Here is a 20,449-nt window from a genome sequence, read left to right as displayed (position 1 = left end):
ATTCGTAGTGGTAAAAACTACCAAAACTGTGAAAGACATTAAAAAGAAAGGGGGCAGGGTGCAGTGGCTCACAGCCTTCCAACACTTTGGGAGGCTGAGGTGGGTGAATTGCTTGAGCCCAGGAGTTTGAGACCAGCCTGGGCAACATAGTGAGACTCCTGTCTCTAAAAAAAAAAAAAAAAAAAAAAAATTAAAAAAAGATAACTAGGTACTATGTACTACTACCTCATATGTATTTGTTATTCATTAATGCAAAATAAATTATCCCCAAACTAAGTGGCTTAAAACAACACACACCATCTCCCAATGTCTGTGGGTCAGAGATCTGGCATGGCTTTGCTGGGACCTCTGCTTCAGGGTCTCTCATAAAGCTATAATCGAGGTGTCAGCCAGGGCTCCAGTCAGCTCATGCTCAGCTGGGGCAGGAACCGCTTCCAAGCTCAGTTAGTGGCTGTTGGGCAGGTTGAAGCTCTTTCTGAGTGGCTGGACTGAGGGCTTCAGTTCCTTGCTGACTGTTGGTGGGAGGCTGCCCCGGTTTCTTGCCAAGCGGCCCTTTCAGTTAGAGCAAGTGCTTAAGAGCCAGGAGAGAATACCAGGAGGACGAAGAAGATGGACAAATACGAGAACTTTTTAGGCATTCAGACCAAAACTGAGGTAGTTATTAAAGATGAGTCTGAGCTGTCTTGTTTGTGCAATTGGATAAAAGATGGTGCCAAATTACTGACATAAGCGTAAGAGAGGACCAGATGTCATACGTAAGATGTCTTTGAGATACTAGAGACAACAAAGTGGAAATGAAGGTCAGAGAACTGACCTGAACATACAAATTTCTACGAGACTAATATCTAAATTGTGGTTGACAGCTTTACACTATTACATCTCTCTATACTGTTACATTTCTTTCTTTCTTTCTTTTTTTTTTTAAGACAGTCTTGCTCTGTTGCTGAGGCTGGATGCAGTGGTGTGATCTTGGCTCACTGCAACCTCCACCTCTCGGGTTCAAGCAATTCTTGTGCCTCAGCCTCCCCAGTGGCTGGGACTACAGGTGCACGCCATCACACCTGGCTAATTTTTGTATTTTTAGTAGAGATGAGGTTTCACCATGTTGGCCAGGCTGGCCTCAAGTCATCCGCCCGCCTTGGTCTCCCAAAGTGCTGGGATTACAGGTCTGAGCCACCACGCCTGGCCACTGTTATATTTCTTATTGACTAAATGATAGGTACTTTGACCTATTTAGTTGTCCATTTGCAAGGATCTCAGTCTGAAACTAAATAAGGTGGGCGGGGTTTCACACAAACATTTGTGTTAAACGTATCAACTGTACCTCCCCAGTTCCCCCTACCCCTACGTTATTTTGAAAACATCTTGAGACTAATAATTAGGGTTCAAGAAAATAAAAGTATGTGGCAACTTATGATCTCTTTCTTCTGGTATTCATGCCTTCGTGTGATGCCCTATCCTGACTGTGGGTAGGACCTGACTGGCTTCTAACCAATAGAATATGGCAAAAGTGATAGGCAATCTCTCCCACGATTGTGTTACATCACATGGCAGGGTGATGGATGTCACCCTGTGATCACATTACATTGTATGAGACTCAGTCTTGCTAGCTTCATGAAGCAAGTGAGCATGTTGAGGAAGCCCATTAGGCAAAGAACTAGGGGTTCTAGGGCCATTAGTAGCTGAAGGCCCACTTCAGTCAACAGCCAGCAAAAAACTGAAGCCCTCAGTTGTACAGCTATAAGAAAATGAATTTTGCTAACAACCTCAGTGAGTTTGTGGAGCAGATTCTCTCCTAGTTGGATCTACAGATGAGTACACAACCTGGCTGATACCTTGATTGTGGCCTGTGACCAAGAGTGACATGACATACCACCTTCTGAAGTGCTGAAGGAAAAAAAAAAACTTTTGCTATAGAATAGTAAATCCAGTGAAAATATCCCTCAGACATGAAGGGAAAATACTTTCCAAGACAAACAAAAGCTGAGGGATTTAATCAACACCAGACCTGTCCTACAAGAAATGCTAAAAGGAGTACTTCAGTCAGAAAGAAAAGGATGTTCATGAGCAGTAAGTAACCACCTGAAGGTTAACAGAAAAACACAGAATATTATAACACTGTAATTGTGGTGTATAAACCACTCTTATTCTAAGTAGGAAGACTAAATGATGAACCCATCAAAAATAATAACTATAACTTTCCAAGACATAGACAGTACAGTAAGATATAAACAGTAAGTTAAAAAGTGGGGGGAGGGCTGGGTGTGGTGGCTCACGCCTGTAATCCCAGCACTTTGGGAGGCCGAGGTGGGTGGATCACCTGAGGTCAGGAGTTTGAGACCAGACTGGCCAACATGGAGAAACCCTGTCTCTACTAAAAATACAAAAATTAGCCGGACAGGGTGGCGGGCACCCATAGTCCCAGCTACTCGGGGAGGCTGGGTAGGAAAATCACTTGAACCCAGGAGGCGGAGGTTGCAGTGAGCTGAGAATGCCTCACTGCACTCCAGCCTGGGTAACAGAGCAAGACTCTGTCTCAAAATAAAATAAAATAAAAAGTTGGGGGAAACAAAGTAAAGGTGTAGAATTTTTATTGGATTTATTCTTGTGTGTTTACACTCAGAATGTAAGTTATATGAGGAAAGGGACTTTGTCTTTTTCACCGTTATATTCCCAATGCCTATAGCTAAATGATTTAATACATTTTGCTGTACCAGTGAATATCACTAGTTCTGATGAGCATCACGACACCCTTAACTGGTTGTAAGGAAACTATGAAACAAACATAAGGGGTTTGCTTTTTCTGTTAGCATAATTTTGGACCAGTAACTCAACCCATAAAAATGTGGGCTGTCGCTTTACCTCTTTTAGTAACTTTGGGTAATTAGTCTTTTCTTTTGGGGGTGCTAGAGGTATAAACTACACTTGAGTAAGTTTCAAATCATAAGGACAAACGTGGTTTCATGCTTTATGATTATTGCTCCACTACTGTAGCCCTTGCTACACGGACGCTGCCTTAATGAGAGGGCTGACCCAGAGGAAAGATATGTGCAAAAGCAAAGTGAGAAAGGAGAAAGCAGAATTTATGTTATCTGTCATGTCTGTTTGGAATGCTGTAACAAAATACCATAGATCAGGAGGCTTATAAACAAGAGAAATTTATGTATCCCATTCTGGAGGTTGGGAAGTCCAAGATCAAGGCATTGGCAGATTTGCTGTCTGGTGAAGGCCCACTTCCTCATAGACAGCCATCTTCTTACTCTACTTTCACATGGTGGAAGTGCAAGGTGCCTCTTCAGGGCCTCTTTCATAAGGGCACTAATCCCATTATTGAGACCTCTGTCCCCAAGACCCTATCATCTTCCAAGGGCTCCATTTCCCAATACCAACACCTTAGGGGTAAGAATCAACTCCGAACAGTTGGCACCTGCCATAGCTCACTGTGGTGAAGATGGAGAATGGTGGGAGCATGGGGTGTGAGAGACCAGTTTAGGAGGCTCTAGAAGCAATCCAGGCAAAAAATTACAGCTGGAGTTAGGAATATGTCCCTTTTGGCTCTGGGCTGAACTGTGCAGCTATGAGGCCTCCTGTCTTCCCTACTCCAAGCCATCCTGAGTGACTGGGTTCGGCACAGCAGCACTGATTCTGCTGATGTTTCTTAATGAAGATCTTTGGTACTTTGTATTTACAAATTCTCACTCCTGATCCATTTTTCTTTAACCGTACATTAGCTTGAAAGGTAGTCATTAACTCATGGTTCATTATGTGGTGTCAACTTTAGGAAGACCTCCCCTATCTGAGCTGGTCTGGTGATAGTAATGTAGTTCTTTTTCTGATGGCAATAGTGGTGGAATGTGGGCACAGTGCAGCATTCACGTGTGCTCTGTAACATACAGCTGTCTCCTTCATCAAGACAGTGATATTCCTTCTCTTTCAAAAGTTTGTGTCCTATAATCCCAGCACTTTGGGAGATATCCCAAAGGCAGATAAATATGTTATTTTCTAGCCCAGGTTATCTTGTCTTTAAGTAAACCCACTTCTTTAACAGGAACTCATTGCCAAGAACTCCAGTGCTGAATTTAAAAACATCCAAACCCTTTTCCAACCTCTTCTACTTCTGTACTTCAAACTAACCCCCTCCAATCTTAGGGAATCATAATCATTGGTTTTAAAGAAGATTGTTTTTAACATTCAGTTATACTTGTGTACCCCTAATAAGAGGAGTTGCCTCATCATTTTCACTGGCCTTTTATTATGAATAAAACACTTTTAAGATGTAAAAAAAGCCGGGCGCGGTGGCTCAAGCCTGTAATCCCAGCACTTTGGGAGGCTGAGACGGACGGATCACGAGGTCAGGAGATTGAGACCATCTTGGCTAACACGGTGAAACCCCATCTCTACTAAAAAATACAAAAAAAACTGGCTGGGTGAGATGGCGGGCGCCTGTAGTCCCAGCTACTTGGGAGGCTGAGGCAGGAGAATGGCGTAAACCCAGGAGGCGGAGCTTGCAGTGAGCTGAGATCCAGCCACTGCACTCCAGCCTGGGCCACAGAGCGAGACTCCGTCTCAAAAAAAAAAAAAAAAAAAAAGATGTAAAAAAAAGGGAACCATGACCAAGGATTAAGTGAACGTATCTATTTTTATTATGAAACATTAAATTTTGACACATTGTCTCATTTACTTTTTTAAAATCTATTATCTGACTTACACCTATTCAGCAAAAATGCCAATAAATTATATAAATCATAGTTTGGGTCTTTTTAAAACTAGGAACATAGTATGTTTTATGATAAACAATAATACTAAATCTGAGTTGTATGAACTGTTAACTTGAAATTTGTTTTAGATGTTTAGCTTCAAACAAAAAGAAAACCAATCACATTAATACACTGTTGCAAAAGTTTCTCCTGAACGCCCTCCACATCACTGTGTGTCACCATCCTTCGGCTTCTTCACTGAGGTACGGAATGTAGCCATATGTAGGTGTCAAGGCACTCATTCTAAGCTCTCCTATCCTGCACATCTTAGCAATCACATTAGATGGAGGGCTGATGATATACACTAACTCCCAGCCCAGGCTATCTTGCTTTTAAATAAACTAATTTATTTAAAAGAAAATCATCAACTAAGGACTCAAACACTGAATTCAGAAATAATAATTCCAATTCAATACACATTCAATCAAATGTGTTAGTACTTAAAAGTCACAAATTTTGCAAAGTAAACAACCAATGAACTAAGGCAAATAGCATTGCCACCACATGCCTTAAAATGGTGTATTTTTGGTGTCTGAAGCTCTTTGCAAATTATATTTTGGGACAGTTCAGATGGATTTAAATAAAAGATGTATGTTCTACATAAATTTAGTTTTAAGGTTTTCAACATGGGTGGCAACATTACAAAAATATATCAATAGTCTTAATAGTGAATGTTTTCCACCTGGTTTCTAAATCTTTATTTTCCGTGGAGGTAAACCAAAGTTTAGATTCCATCTTCGGAGTTATGATATAATCTCTATCGTTCCTAGAGATTTTAAAGCTAGATATGATCTAGGTCCTTGCCAGGATCTTCACTTTCATCATCCTCATCTTCTTGGTCTCCAGATTCAAGTTCATCCTCTTCTTCAACCTAGAGGAAAAAGATGTATTTAATATTGTGAAAATCTGTTTATGTCACATTCAACATTTAACAATATATATTATTGATAATTTTTTTTTTTTTTTGAGACGGAGTTTTGCTCTTGTCACCCAGGCTGGAGTGCAATGGTGCGACCTCGGCTCACTGCAATGTCTGCCTGCCGGGTTCAAGTGATTCTCCTGTCTCAGCCTCCCAAAGTGCTGGGATTACAGGTGTGAGCACCACGCCCGGACAAATTTTGTATTCTAGTAACTACATTAGAATATAAGCCATCTGATTTCTTTGATTTGATGCCGAAGGCTGTCATTTCTAATATGAATGAGACATATCAGTTAACTTTGCTGATAAATGGCTACACCTCTTTACACACATATCTGAACCAAACATGGCAAAAGATAATGACACACGTGGGTGACAACAGTCTTGTTACCAATCAAATGAATTCACTTTCTAGGCTTAAGGTCCAAAAGAAAATAGTGTGTAAGTACTGAAAACTGAACCTAATCTGTGTATTAAGTAAATTCAATGAAAATAGTGAAAACAGTACAGATGGTACCATATTCATGAACCTACATATCCATTCCTATAATATAGGCACAACTTTTCCATGCTACATTAAAAATCTTTTAAATGCATTACACTAAAACATAATACAAATCATTTTTGGAGACATTTTAATCTTACTGGATGACCAAGATCCTTGAGTTTATTCTTCAATGACAGTATTTTCTGATCTTGATCGGCCAAGAGCACCAAGAGATCATCCTGTTCTTTTTTAGAATCTGTAATTTCCAACTCTAGTTTGTCTTTCTCAGTTTGTAAAATGGCAATGGTACTATTAGATGAATCCAGCTGCTCTTTAATGGCAGTTCTTTCCTCAGACAGAGCTTTAATTTCATTCTAGGAAAAGAAAGGTGAAAGGCAGGAATCTAAAATTAGCACTCACTTTCTTAGAGTTTTTAACAAATAGTTTCTTTCTATGACAAATCACTGTACTTGTTCAACCTAAGGAATTTAGGGATGGAGGTTAAGGGTATAGGAGGTTTAACACACACAGTAACATGAATTTGTTAGACTGTTCATCTAAAATGGTTATTGCCAAAAAACAGTTGAACATCCAAAAAATAGTTTTAGTTAGCTATTCCTCAAAAAACCTTTAAGAGACTTAAAAAAAAGTATTACCATTTCAGATAATCAGAGGAGTAAACAGAAATACAAAGCATTTTACAGCACAAGTCTGATTAGCACCAGAATTTTAGAACTTGAAGCTCAAGTTAAAAAAATTTTTTTTATCCCAATTTCAAGCATACAATTAAATGAAAATAGCTTCAAATAAAAATCTATGGTTTAAAAATAATTTGGCCACAATCCAAAAAGCACAATTATACATTATTTTCCTTAATGTGACCTCATTCCTTTCTTCATGTTACTTATTCTGATGTCTCTTTCACACAATAATATGCTGACAGGACTTAATGTTCCTGTGTTCCACAGCTTATGGAAAATCTACATGTGGCTTGTGTATTAGCTACATTTGTGCTCCTTGTTTTGTTATTGTGATTAGATATTGATCTTAAAAAGGAAACACAGGCTGGGCGTGGTGGCTCATGCCTGTAATCTCAGCACTTTGGGAGGCTGAGGTGGGTGGATCACCTGAGGTCAAGAGTTTGCGACCAGCCTGGCCAACATGGCGAATCCTCCTCTCTACTAAAAGTATAAAAATTAGCTGGGCGTGGTGGCCGGTGCCTGAAATCCCAGCTACTGAGGAGGCTGAGGCAGGAGAATCGCTTGAACCTGGAAGGCAGAGGTTGTGGTGAGCCAAGATCGTGCCACTGCACTCCAGTCTGGTGACAGAGCGAGACTCCATCTCAAAAAAACAAACAAACAAACAAACAAAAACAAACAACAACAAAAAAAACCACCTGAAACAAAAAAATCTTCATTTGTGTCATCTTAAATCATCAATATAAGAGTGAAAATGTTGTGAGATAAAATTGCACATCATTAGCTTTCTTCATAAATCTAAGAATTTGAAAGATATATAACATTTCCTAGAGTTCATTTCATATTATATACAGTAAATAAAAGTTGCACCAAAAACAAACCTTTAACTCTTTAGTCTCTTGTAATAATGCTGACAGTCTTCCTTCTACATCAGTAGTTTTGGTGGCTATTACAGTCTCGGTCTCTCCTTGCACCTCAACTGATTTTGCCTGAAATTAGAAATGGAAAAAAGATGTCTCTTAAACATTACAATCAACATGAACTCCCAAAGTGCTTATTTAATTTTTTTGCCTTTTGATATTTTACTTTCAATAACAGAAAATATAATTCCTCATGTATTTATGTGCAACAAAGTGCTCTCCACCTGTCAGACGAGCTGTTCCCACATGGAAGAGCATCAAATCTCGTAAGAGTACGAGGAAGGCTGGGCTAAGGTGCCTCAAGGTAATTAAGCCCAGAAAAGTAATCAGCAAGGCAGCTCTAATGTAACTGTAACCCAGCATTTAATAAACAGATTATTTTTCAAAGCTTTTCCTTCATAAATTTCCTATAAGTCCATACTATTATCCTAGATAGGTAGATAAATGGAGCCAAATATCATTATTAGTGAAAAGCAAATCTTTTCTCAAGTGCTAGAGAAGGCACTCCTGAATAACAGTTCTTCAGTCTTTCCTTGTCTTTTTTTCTAAAATACTAGGAAGTGGGGTGTTGACACAACAAATATCTAAAAATGTGGAAATAGCTTTGGAACTGTGTAATGAGTAGAGGCTGTAAGAATTTTTGAGGTGCATGGTAGACAAAGCCTATATCACCTTGATGAGACTGTTGGTAGAGATATGGATTAAGTGATTCTGGTGGAGCTCAGAAAGAAAAGAACGGAGTTGGAGAGAAGCTTCATGGTCATAGTGAGAAGAAGAATGCTGGCAGAAATATGAATGTTAAAGGTGCTTTTGGTGAGGTCTCAGATGAAAACTAGGAACACGTTACTGGGAATTAGAGGAAAGGCAATCCTTGTTATAAAGTGGCAAATAACTTAGCCAAATAGCGTTGCAGTGTTTTGTGGAAAGCAGAACTTTGTAAATAATGAATTTGGATATTTTGCTGAGGTTTCCAAGCAAAGTGTTGGAGTGCAGCCTGGTTTCTCCTTGTTGCTTAAAGTAAAATGTGAGAGAAGAGAGAGAAATTGAAGAAGGAATTGCTAAGCAAAAAAGAATCAGAATTAGAAGATTTGGAAAATTGTCAGTTTACCTGTATTGCAAAAGTATGAGAAAGCATGTTCTGGAGAAAACAATAAGGGTTTTTGAATATTTTATGACAGCAGAAAAACTGCCAGCTTGGACTGAAGGGACAGAAATAGAATGTGATACCAGCAAAATAAACTACTAAGTACTTGAATAAACTAATCTGGTGACTGACTATAAAAGGATTGCCACCATGAATATAAAGCCTATGTTACTAAACACCGGCTAGTAAGTAATCTAAAGAGAAGATGCTATCTGATGAGCTTGCTTCTTTTTCATTGTGGCTAAGAAATAATACATCAACCTTGTTTTTATTACCTTCCAGAGGAAAACCAGAAAATACTTACAAACACTTCTGTTTTCTGTAACAGTTCCTGCTTTTCTGTCTGTAGTTTGGTGATCTCCACAGATTGTGAGTTTAACTGAGACTTTAAAGTTGCCAGTTCCTAAGAGACAAAAATAGTTGAGTCATAACATTAAATGGTATTAATTTCATCAAGGAAATATTTACAGAGACATTTAAAAAATGATTTACAACTTCCTAGTTTTAAAATCTAACTCTAAAAAACTATTCTTGAACTTTGGGTTCAAGATGGAAAATTCAACACATTCATTTACCTCTGCTCCCTCCTGAACCCCCATGCCACACACACACACACACAAAAATCATAAAGAGAGGAAGGGAGGGGAGAAGGAATAAAGAAAGGAAGGATGGGAGGGAGAGAGGAAGACACCTACACAAACAAAAACATATATTGCTCTCTTCTATAAGAGAGCAATATAATTGGGGAATTTGAGAAAGCCAGTAACAGTGGTACTAACTCAGCACACCTGAGAAAGCTGAAAGCTAGGATGACCACTGAGAAAGTTAAGATAGTACCTGACTTACAATGAATGCATTAACTACCAGAAAGGTTGGGAACTGGTATCATTAGATACCTCTGGAAGTACAGATAAAAATGAGGTTAAAAACTGCACGGCTGGTTAAAAGACTATTTAAGAAATAGATCATCAGATCCTTGTCTCAATCTTAGGTATCAGGCAACCGTTCCTCCTTTCCTGGATGAAGACTTGAGGTTTATTATGTGGCTGGACAAAACAGGACATCTTTAGGGACCACCAAACATAGATGAAAGCAGTAGTACTATAATGAAAACCAGGGTATTAATTGAAAGTTTTTATTAATGTTGAATTTCCAAACTTCTCACCCTCTCCTCCCTCCAAAAAAGTATAGGAAAAGAAAGGCAATTATAAAAATGGCTCTCAGCAGGAGTGATTTCTCCCCATATCCCCCAATCTCCGAGGACATCTGGTAATGTCTGGAGACACTGATAAGTGGTGGGACAATGGCAAGTTAAAGGCTCTTTTCTTTTGGTTCTCTTTAAAATTTCTATCACGTACCTTTATGGCTTTTCTAATTTAATTATTTTGTTTAGTTATTAAAATGAGTTATAGTTTTCTGTATACAGTATTTTACTATATATTATAAAAAACACAACTGTCCCTTAAAAAATACATACTTTTTTTTAACAATCTAAAGTTTATAAAAGTAAGTAAACTGGAGAAAGTAAAATAAAAGGCAATTTGCTTTTTATAAAAATATTAAAGTTTCACTGGGAAACATAATTAAATAGCTTATTTTTACTTAGGATTTACAAACTAAGGCTATGTATATAATTCCCTTTAATTTTAATACAGTTCTAGTATAGGTAGACTTAATAAAACCAAAAGAGCATATTAACCTTCCCACACAAATAAAACATTGTGAACAAATATTGGAGACCTGAAAATCCTCAATGATAAGTGATTCTTTTTTTCAACAAAGGTCAGATATTTAGAATCTACTCTGAGGTACATGGTCATTATCAAAATAAGACAAAATTTCTCTATGTTCAGTCATTTCTCTTTCAAAGCAGCCATGTCAGTGGACTAGGGCCAGTTGATTAGTGGAGGGAGAAGGAAGTCAGTCAGTCCTAGGTTAGTAAGGATGGTCACTTTTTTAGTATTGCTTGGATTAAAAAAAAAAAAAAGTATGCATTTCTTGGCCAGGCGCAGTGGCTCACGCTTGTAATCCCAGCACTTTGGGAGGCCAAGGCGGGTGGACTGCCTGAGGTCTGGAGTTCGAGACCAGCCTGGCCAACATGATGAAATCCTGTCTCTACTAAAAATACAAAAAATTAGCCGGATGCAGTGGCAGGCGCCCGTAATCCCAGCTACTTAGGAGGCTGAGACAGGAGAATCACTTGAACCTGAGAGGCGGAGGTTATAATGAGTCGAGATGGTGCCACTGCACTCCAGCCTGGGCAACAAGAGCAAAACACCATCTCAAAAAAAAAAAAAAGCAGCATGCATTTCTTTTATAATAAGAAAGAAAGGAGAGAAAGAAGAAAAGAGAGAGAAGAAAAGAGGAGGAAAGAAAAAAAAACCCAGAACCTGTTTGGGGATAATATACTCTAGAGTTTTCTTCTAATTGCTACATTATTTAATTGTAAGTGTACACAGTTCATTTCTCTTTTTTGATTCTTTTCTTGACCAATACGTTTAAATTTTTTCATTGGATAAAGGTAAATCTGTATGATCTAGTTTAACAGGAATTTATAAATACTATAAGCAAGTAGAAAACAGTTTAATTTGCTTTTCTAGATGTTATAAATTACCGCAGAAAAAGTTTATTTTACTTTTTAGCTGGAGTCATTTAATTGAGATATACGTAAGTTTACCTTTTGTTTTTCTCGTTTTCAATTCTAAAATTCAGTATTTTTTAGACAAAACAGTTAAAAAACCCCATACATTTAGTCAAGCAATTATCATAGTATATGAAAATTAGGCATAAGATTTTACATTTTCATATTTGCAAGTCATAAATTTAAATTTTTTGTTGTTAGTTCACTGATAATCTATAAATAACACGGGTGAGATGCGGAGATTTTTTAAAAAGAATATCTCTGAAAAAAACACAAAAAAAGCAAAGTACCATTATCATATAAATAGAAATAGCTTCTGGATTTTCAAATGGTTGTCTTAACTTAAATTTTACTTACATCTGCTAATACAGTTCTAGATTTGTGAAACTACAGGGCTGTTATTCTATTATAATTAAAATACGACAAAGTAGAATTGGATCAAAGTGGAAAATTACCTGTTTTAATTCTGCAACTTGTTCAGAATCTCTAGCTGAAACTATTGCTGAAGACTGTTCATTTGTGCCAGATGTTTGGGAAGATTTCTACAAATAGCACAAAAATAAACTATAAAATATACGCGGTATAAAAAGATGAGAAAAAACAAAACAGAACTGTACACATATAAACTATATCATACGTGTGCTTACCAAAAAATTCATATCAACATTTTAATTTTTATGCCCAAGATACAAATTCAACACAGCACATATTGTCTACAACTTTTTAATGGCTAAAAATCCATTTGTAGGCCAGGTGCGGTGGCTCACACCTGTAATCCCAGCATTTTGGAAGGCCGAGGCGGGCGGATCACGTGAGGTCAGGAGTTCAAGACCAGCCTGGGCAACACAGTGAAACCCTGTCTCTACTAAAATACAAAAAATTATCCGGGTGTGGTGGCGTGCGCCTATAATCCCAGCTACTCGGGAGGCTGAGGCAGGAGAACTGCTAGAACCCGGGAGGTGGAGGTTGCAGTGAGCAGAGATTGTGCCACTGTGCTGCAGCCTGGGCAACAGAGTGAGACTCTGTCTCTAAAGAAAAAAAACAAAAAAAAATTTGTAATTTATTAAATCTAAGCATTTACCTGTGTTCATATGGAGAAAGAGCATAAAAGCAGACATTTATTAAATAATTTCTATGTATTAGAAAGTATTTCACTTAAATCTCACAACAATGAACTAGACATTACCACTACCATTTTATAGATCAGGAAACAAGTTTAAAGAGGTTAACTAAATTGCTTAAATTCAATGGAAGCATGGAAGCTTAAACAGTTTGACTCCAAAGCTCATCCTGTAAAATCTTTTTTTTTTTTTTTTTTGAGATGGAAAATCTCCCTCTTGTTGCCCAGGCTGGGGTGCAGTGGGGTGATCTCAGCTCACTGCAACCTCTACCTCCCGGGTTCACACGATTCTCCTGCCTCAGCCTCCCGAGTAGCTGGGACTACAGGTGCCTGCCAGCATGCCTGGCTAATTTTTGTATTTTTAGTAGAGACAGGGTTTTGCCATATTGGCCAGGCTAGTCTCGAACTCCTGACCTCAGGTGATCCACCCACCTCGGCCTCCCAAAGTGCTGGGATTACAGGCGTGAGGCACTGTGCCCAGCCCATCCTGTAAAATCTTAACATATGATATTCTGGCTTAAGAGATCCAAGGAAAAAAAAGAAAGAAAGAAAAAAAAAGGCAGTATAATGAGAACCACTCTTGAACTCTTATTTTAAATTTTTAAACATTTACTTACCAAATTTTCAATCACAGAGTCCTTTTCAGTTAGCTTGCTCTGTAGAAGTTCCTGATTATTTTTTAATTCTTCTATCTCTTCTCGCAATCTACCAATTTCTTCTGGTTGAACGCCATTCATCTGAGCCCCCTCACTGTAAGAACCTTGATGCTGATTGTCTTTTCCTGTTAGACAGACATAACATTTTAAAAGCCAATGGGAAACTTAAGCTTTTCATTTTTGAACTAGAAGATTCAAATATATAATTTTCTTAATTCAATTACTTTGGCAGCACTTTTGCAATCACATTTCATCTTTGCAGAATGGTATATTGATAAAAATAGTGAACTGATAATATTTTCTGGATTCTGGGAGAAAAAACAGCACAGCCTTGTGTGGCCTGCATGGCCTGGTGATCTATGATTAAGAATTACAGTAATTTTAATTCCACTTCTGTCAACTGAATATGAGAAAATAAAATCCCTTTAAAAAATCTTCACAAGCACTGTAGGATAATACTATTTATAAGCAGTGGAGCTCTTGCCATTTTCCAGGCACAACTTAAATTTTTCATTTATTATTTCATTTAGTTCTCAAACGTTATTACTATCTCCATTTTGCAGAAGAGGAAACTGAAAGATTACATCAGTCATTCTTAATCAGCTATACGTTAGAATCACCCGGTGGGCTTGTACTAGTTACTGATCCCTGGACCTAACTCCAGATTAATTAAATCAGAAACACTATTGTGGTATCAGCATCGGTATTAAAAAAAAAAAAAAAATAGCATCTCAGGAGATTCTAATATACAGCCATGGATGAGAATCAATCGGCCAGATAAACACGTAGCAAGAAGCTTGGACTTCAATCTCCAAAGGTCCAGTCTTAACTACTCTTAACTATCATGCTATTTTGCTTTAAACTCCAATTTACATTTTTTGTCACCATGATTAAGGTTAGAAGAAGACTAGTCCACAAAAATAATCTTTTACTTTGTCTAGCTCTTGAGGAAAGAATGACCTAGGTGCTATCACTGTGATGGCTCAGCTACACTTACCTAGCTGTATTTTAAGAAGATTATACTGGTCTTTGTGCTGCTGGATCTGAGATACTTGCTGTGTGACTGCCGTCTGGAGCTGTTCATTTTGACATTTTAATGTGGAAACCTGCTGCTTTAATTCCTCAAGTTGCAGATCCTGTAGAACAAAACATAATTCATGTGTTTTAAATTCATACTAGTTAGCATTAAGAAGGTGAACACTTTTAAAAATTAGAGGTCACATTTTGGGAGAGTATGCTAAAGTGCTGAACACTTCCAAAATGATTCAATAATTAAGCAACTTGGTGCGTTAACATATCCATCAAGGCCAATTAACATGCAGTAGAACTACAAGATTTCAAGGAAGTCTCCACTGATAAACACCATGGCACAGCCTGCAATTATAGTGGGAAATACAATGAAAAAACTCCATTTTTGGTCACAAAACCATTTAAAAATTTACATCAAACTAAGAAATTTAGCATATGTATCTATACATATGCATCTATATTATTTTCAATATTAAAAGACAATGAGAAATACAGGAAATTGATAAAAGAGCTTCCAGCTTTTACCATCATAATAAAACTATAGTTGGAATTTGACGTCCTTTTATTTTCTTTTTTTTTTTGAGACGGAGTTTTGCTCTTATCGCCCAGGCTGGAGTGCAGTGGCGCGATCCAGCTCACTGCAACCTCCGCCTCTTGGGTTCAAGCAATTCTCCTGCCTCAGCCTCCTGAGTAGCTGGGATTACAGGCGCCCGCCACCACGCCCAGCTTATGTTTTTGTATTTTTAGTCGAGACGGGGTTTCATCATGTTGGCCAAGCTGGTCTCAAACTCCTGACCTCAGGTGATTCACCAGTCTCAGCCTCCCAAAGTGCTGGGATTACAGGCGTGAGTCACCGTGCCCGGCCGGAATTTGATGTATTTCTTTATTTTCTTCTAATTTTTCCCTAATCCATGGTTTAAAATTTGTCATAATCCGTCAATATATAATTATGTAGCCTTTAATTTACTTAACATTCTATCATAATTTCCCCATATTGCTACACAGTCTTCAAAACATAATGTTTAATCCTCACTAATTAAGTAGATGCAATACAATTTATATTCAATGTTTTTGATGCTAAGGTTGCATTCCATTTATCTTTTCTTTCTTTTTTTTTTGAGACAGAGTGTTGCTCTTGTTGCCCAGGCTGGAATGCAATGGTGTGATCTCAGCTCACTGCAACCTCTGCCTCCCAGGTTCAAGCGATTCTCCTACCTCAGCCTCCCAAGTAGCTGGGATTACAGGCATGTGTCACCATGCCCAGCTAATTTTTTGTATTTTTAGTAAAGACGGGGTTTCTCCATTGTTGGTCAGACTGGTCTCGAACTCTCGACCTCAGGTAATCCGCCCACCTCAGCCTCCCAAAGTGCTGGGATTACCAGCATGAGGCACTGTGCTTAGCCACTGCACTCCAGCCTGGGCAATAAGAATGAAAATCTGTCTCAAAAAAAAAAAAAAGAAAAAGAAAAATGGAAAGCAACCTTAGCGTCAAAAACACTAAATATAAATTGTATTGCATCTATTTAACATTGCTTTCCATTTTTCAAAGTGACAAATTTCATTACAATAAATATTTTAGTCCATATAATTGTTTCCTGAATTTTGGAGAATTTCCTCAGGATGAATTATCAAATGTCATTCAAAGGATATAAACATTTTATAGTTCTAGATGCTTGTGGTCTTGGTAAGAATATTTAAAAAGAACATTTCTAAAGGAGTTATTAGAGTAATTGTGTCAATCATTCTTTTCTTTTGCCAAATCAACTGTATTTGCAGCCCCAAGTATAGACTCTGTATCACATTCCAGCAATTTGTTTTTCATTACTTGCATTGTGTTGCATTCATTTTTCACTATTCCAAAGATATTATTACATTTTACCAACTGGAAATGACTCCATCTTTGTACCCAGGTATAGATGAAAAATCCTAATAACCATGAGTAGTTTGATGATTCAAATTTTACCATTCTAAGATTACAATTTATTGATTTACTTTTAAACTGAAAAGCTTAGAATGAATGCTAAATATACCACAACATTTTCATTCCTTCTAAACTTTTAATCTCAATAGGCTGGGCGTGGTGGCTCATGCCTATAATCCCAGCACCTTGGAAGGCTGAGGCGAGCCGATCTCCTGAGGTTGGGAGATCAACACCAGCCAACACGGTGAAACCTCATCTCTACTAAAAATATAAAATTAGGCGGCATGGTGGCACACGCCTATAATCCCAGCTACTTGTGAGGCTGAGGCAAGAGAACTGCTTGAACCTGGGAGGCGGAGGTTGCAGTGAGTTGAGATTTCACCACTGCACTCCTGCCTGGGCGACAAGAGCAAGACTCTGTCTAAACAAAAAATAAACTAATCTCAGTAATGTAGATTGTGAGGAAGAAAATAAGATATAAACAGTTGTCAATTTAAAGGGTTCTATGTATGCCTTTATTGCCACACCTGCCATAAACTGTGCACAATTAGTAGACAGGTGTGGACAGCAGTAGAGGGAAGGGGATAAATCTGTCCCACAGGGTCTGCCACTACTGTATTTTTTTATGACACTGGAATTTTAACAACATTAATAACCTCATTTTTCAGCACTTTCTAGAATTCCAATCAAGGTAAATATCATAAGAAATTAAATGAGAGTAAAAGTCAAGAAAACATTTTGAAGGAATGTTATGAAAGGTTTAGGGTACTCAACACAATGCAAGTAATGAAAGTTCACTGGTATCCTGGAAAGAAAATGTCAACTGATGATTCTGCAAATGTAGTTTCATCTTTATCCACTCATCATTATCTAATAAATCAGCTGCATAGTGCTTAGCACATATTAAGCACTCTGTTGAATACTCAGATGCTTTGAAAAATAATGAGTTTTGCTTTCTATATCCTCTTTCATTTGAAATGCCAGAAAGAAATTCTTCCTGAAAGCAGAAAGTGCCTATGGTAATCAGAGGGTCTATACAATTCATCAGTACTTACTTGCTCTCGAATCATATTTTTGTAGTGAGTCACAATATTGTCATGCTGTTCTAATGTTTTTTTCACCTCTTCTTCTTTTTTATCTTCTTCACTGGACTTATAAATAGCCTTAGTTATAACACCTATAAAAGAAAGCTTATTTAAAATTTGTTTTAAACGTTTTAAATACTATTTTACTATTAAGACTTAGTAGAAACATGTAACCTAACTCCATGATAGGTAAGAATCTTTTCAATCTTACTGAAAGCCAAATGTCCTTCAATGGGCTACAGATCAAGAGCTAGGAAAAAAATATACCTTTAGAGTTATTATATAACCTGCATGCATCCAGAATATACATGTACAATATAAACATAATTACTTTCCATCAAATATCAATATAAATCTTCAGTCTTACCTTCAAGTTCTTTTACCAGCTTCGTAAACTCATGATCAAATATCATGTATTCTGGACTGGGAAAGTTTGGCTGGGGTTTCTGAGATGCTCTGGAATATAACTCATGTTTGCTAATAAATCCTAGTTTCTCTATGAAATTCTCTTTGCCAATCCTCTTCTCTATTAGTTGTTTTAGTTTCTCTCTACAGAGATAAACATATTGAGATGCTTTAAAAAATAAAATCAAAACAAAACATAAAACTTGATCTACATAATGCTTTGGCAAAAAAAAAAAAAAAAAAAAAAAAAGCATCATTATCTATTGATGCCATTAAGAGAGTCATCTTCCAAGGCCTTACTTACTTCTTGTAGCTCTCAAGTGAGTTATCATTGAAATAAATCGAAATGCCCAACAAAAGGGCACATAAGCCTTGGACCAACTGCTCTTCTTCTCCAAGATTTTCTGCAATTTGTCCTGTAAGCTGAAATCTTTGTTAAGGAGGCTAAGGATTGATAATATCTAGTATATTTTGCAATTTGAATTTGATACACATTAATACTTCACATAAGAGTTCCCATAAGAAATTCCACATATAGGCTAGGTACGGTGGCTCATGCCTGTAATCCCAGCACTTTGGGAGGCCAAGGTGAGTGGATCACCTGAGGTCAGGAGCTCGAGACCAGCCTGGCCAACATGGTGAAACCCTGTCTCTACTAAAAATACAAAAATTAGCTGGGTGTGGTTGCACATACCTGTAATCCCAGCTAACTCAGGAGGCTGAGTGAGGCAGAAGAATTGTTTGAACCTGGGAGGCGGAGGTTGCAGTGAGCTGAGAGAGCCACTGCACTCCAGCCTAGGCGACAGAGCAAGACTTTGTCTCGAAAAAAAAAAAGAAATTCCATATATATTCCAAGCCAGCATAAAACAAACCACACACACACAACTTAAGCATCATTACAACCTTAACAGTTTAAAAAGTTGCAACACAGATATGATAGTGGAGAATTCAAGTATTTTGGGCATAGAGCTACTTCTAATTGAGAAGAAAAACTAAAAAAGATATAAATACTTACATGTACATTACTAAAACATAAAGGATACAAATGGAACATTGGCTGAATTGTGAAGAAAATGTGTTACTGCAATGGGACAATTGCTTAGCCAGGTACAAAGCAACATTAATAATCCAACTCTTGTTTGTATTTTGCTTCCCTGCAACAGATAAATTGGTAGAAATCTTTCCATTCATTTTATATTTTTTAAACTTAAAGTTGCCCTAAGATCCCTTCCATTTGCATGAAAAGAACTTTAACATCTTATAAGAGATGAGCCAGAAATCCAGTTTTAAAAAACTAAACAAGAGAATAAATTCTTGTATGCACCACAGGCTGCACTTCCTAAAATGAACAGAGTGCAGAAATTAGAATTGATCCATGTTCAGAGGCATATACTGGGTTATTTAAAATACCATTACTTTAAAAACCTTGTCTGCTACGGAAAAAAAATTATAGCGTGGAGGCTTTAAAATATCTATTAATCCCAAGACACTTTACAATGAATTTGCCAAGCAAATTTATGATATTTCAGTCAGAAGTTTAAAAACAAGTGCCTGATAAAAGGAAAATTCTACTTCTTTCAAAAAAAAAAAAAAAAAAAAAAAAAAAAATCAAGAAAAATACAAAAAATAATCCCCTGAATCATTTAGTCAAATTCCATGAGAGAATATATTCTCTAACAATAAATAAACCATACTACAAATTCAGTGATCACACACCAGATAAGAGGAAGATTTAAATTAGCCAAGTGCCCCAAACCATTAACTACTGCCAAGTACAGTTAATACCGAAAACAAGCATATCCAGCAAAATTAGTTTTCAAAATTTTAATACAACACATTTACATCTCCTAGGTAGAATAATCTTAGTTCATAATATTGACAGTGCCCATATTTATATTCCTATAACCTGTATCTTCAAAAAAAACTTGTTTGAAATATAATAATGAAAATCAGAATAGTAATGCATCACTTTGGGGAAAGTCTCATAAAATGTACAAAATATAATTCAAAGATCTAGACAAGGAATGAATTTAAAGTAACCATCACTGTGTTCTGAAAAATTTCTACCACCTAGACTATTCTAATTTCGCAAATCTTGATGCCAATATCTTGACTCTTCTATAATCTATTTTTAGGTATATTTAATATTGAATTAAGTTCAAACAGGACCTCTTCAAATGATCTGCCATGTAAGCACTGACACAAATTTAGTTTTTACATGGTGTATTATTTTTACTGTTTCCTTGCCTCTATGTCATTACCATGCCCACAACATAACTTCAAGTCATCCATGTAAATTGGGAAGTTAAAAAACAGTCATTCTCAACCGACCATGTGCCACAGAAAACTTGCAACTACTCAAGTTATAAATGCAAATGTTTTGTTCATCTACTTGGTTATATATAAGTTCATTACTTAGAATAACCATTTGCAGGTACCAAATATACCCACATTGTATATACAAGAGCATACTATCAAATCACTGGCTGATGTAATTAAAAAAAACAGAATAAGATTTAAATCAGAATCTTCTAAAAGTATGGCTTTTGGGATCTAATTGAAGGATAAGAAGAGCAAAGTCAAATATAACCAGTTAAAAGACAGAATAAAACATTCAATTTATTATAGAGACAAAAAAAGATAAAGTACTCAGAAGTGAACCTAATA

General features: G+C 37.0%; 1 protein-coding gene across 2 annotated transcripts in view; it reads right to left on the bottom strand.

Moving 5' to 3' along the window:
* Window positions 1-4,620: 4,620 nt before the first annotated feature.
* Window positions 4,621-20,449, bottom strand: part of USO1 (USO1 vesicle transport factor) — a 91,001-nt gene continuing 75,172 nt past the window's right edge. For both annotated transcript variants that reach the window (XM_050790832.1, XM_050790833.1), the window contains 11 exons: window positions 18,826-18,936; window positions 18,087-18,205; window positions 17,745-17,926; window positions 17,348-17,469; window positions 14,340-14,478; window positions 13,304-13,467; window positions 12,022-12,108; window positions 9,230-9,328; window positions 7,743-7,850; window positions 6,322-6,537; window positions 4,621-5,628 (listed from right to left, as the gene is read on the bottom strand). In XM_050790832.1, coding sequence (XP_050646789.1) covers window positions 5,539-5,628; window positions 6,322-6,537; window positions 7,743-7,850; window positions 9,230-9,328; window positions 12,022-12,108; window positions 13,304-13,467; window positions 14,340-14,478; window positions 17,348-17,469; window positions 17,745-17,926; window positions 18,087-18,205; window positions 18,826-18,936 — 1,437 coding nt within the window. In that variant the 3' untranslated portion in view covers window positions 4,621-5,538. The remainder of the gene's footprint in view (window positions 5,629-6,321; window positions 6,538-7,742; window positions 7,851-9,229; window positions 9,329-12,021; window positions 12,109-13,303; window positions 13,468-14,339; window positions 14,479-17,347; window positions 17,470-17,744; window positions 17,927-18,086; window positions 18,206-18,825; window positions 18,937-20,449) is intronic.

This window comes from Macaca thibetana, chromosome 5, assembly GCF_024542745.1.
Source record: "Macaca thibetana thibetana isolate TM-01 chromosome 5, ASM2454274v1, whole genome shotgun sequence".
Lineage (NCBI taxonomy): Eukaryota > Metazoa > Chordata > Mammalia > Primates > Cercopithecidae > Macaca > Macaca thibetana.
This window is presented reverse-complemented; position numbering and strand designations above follow the sequence as displayed.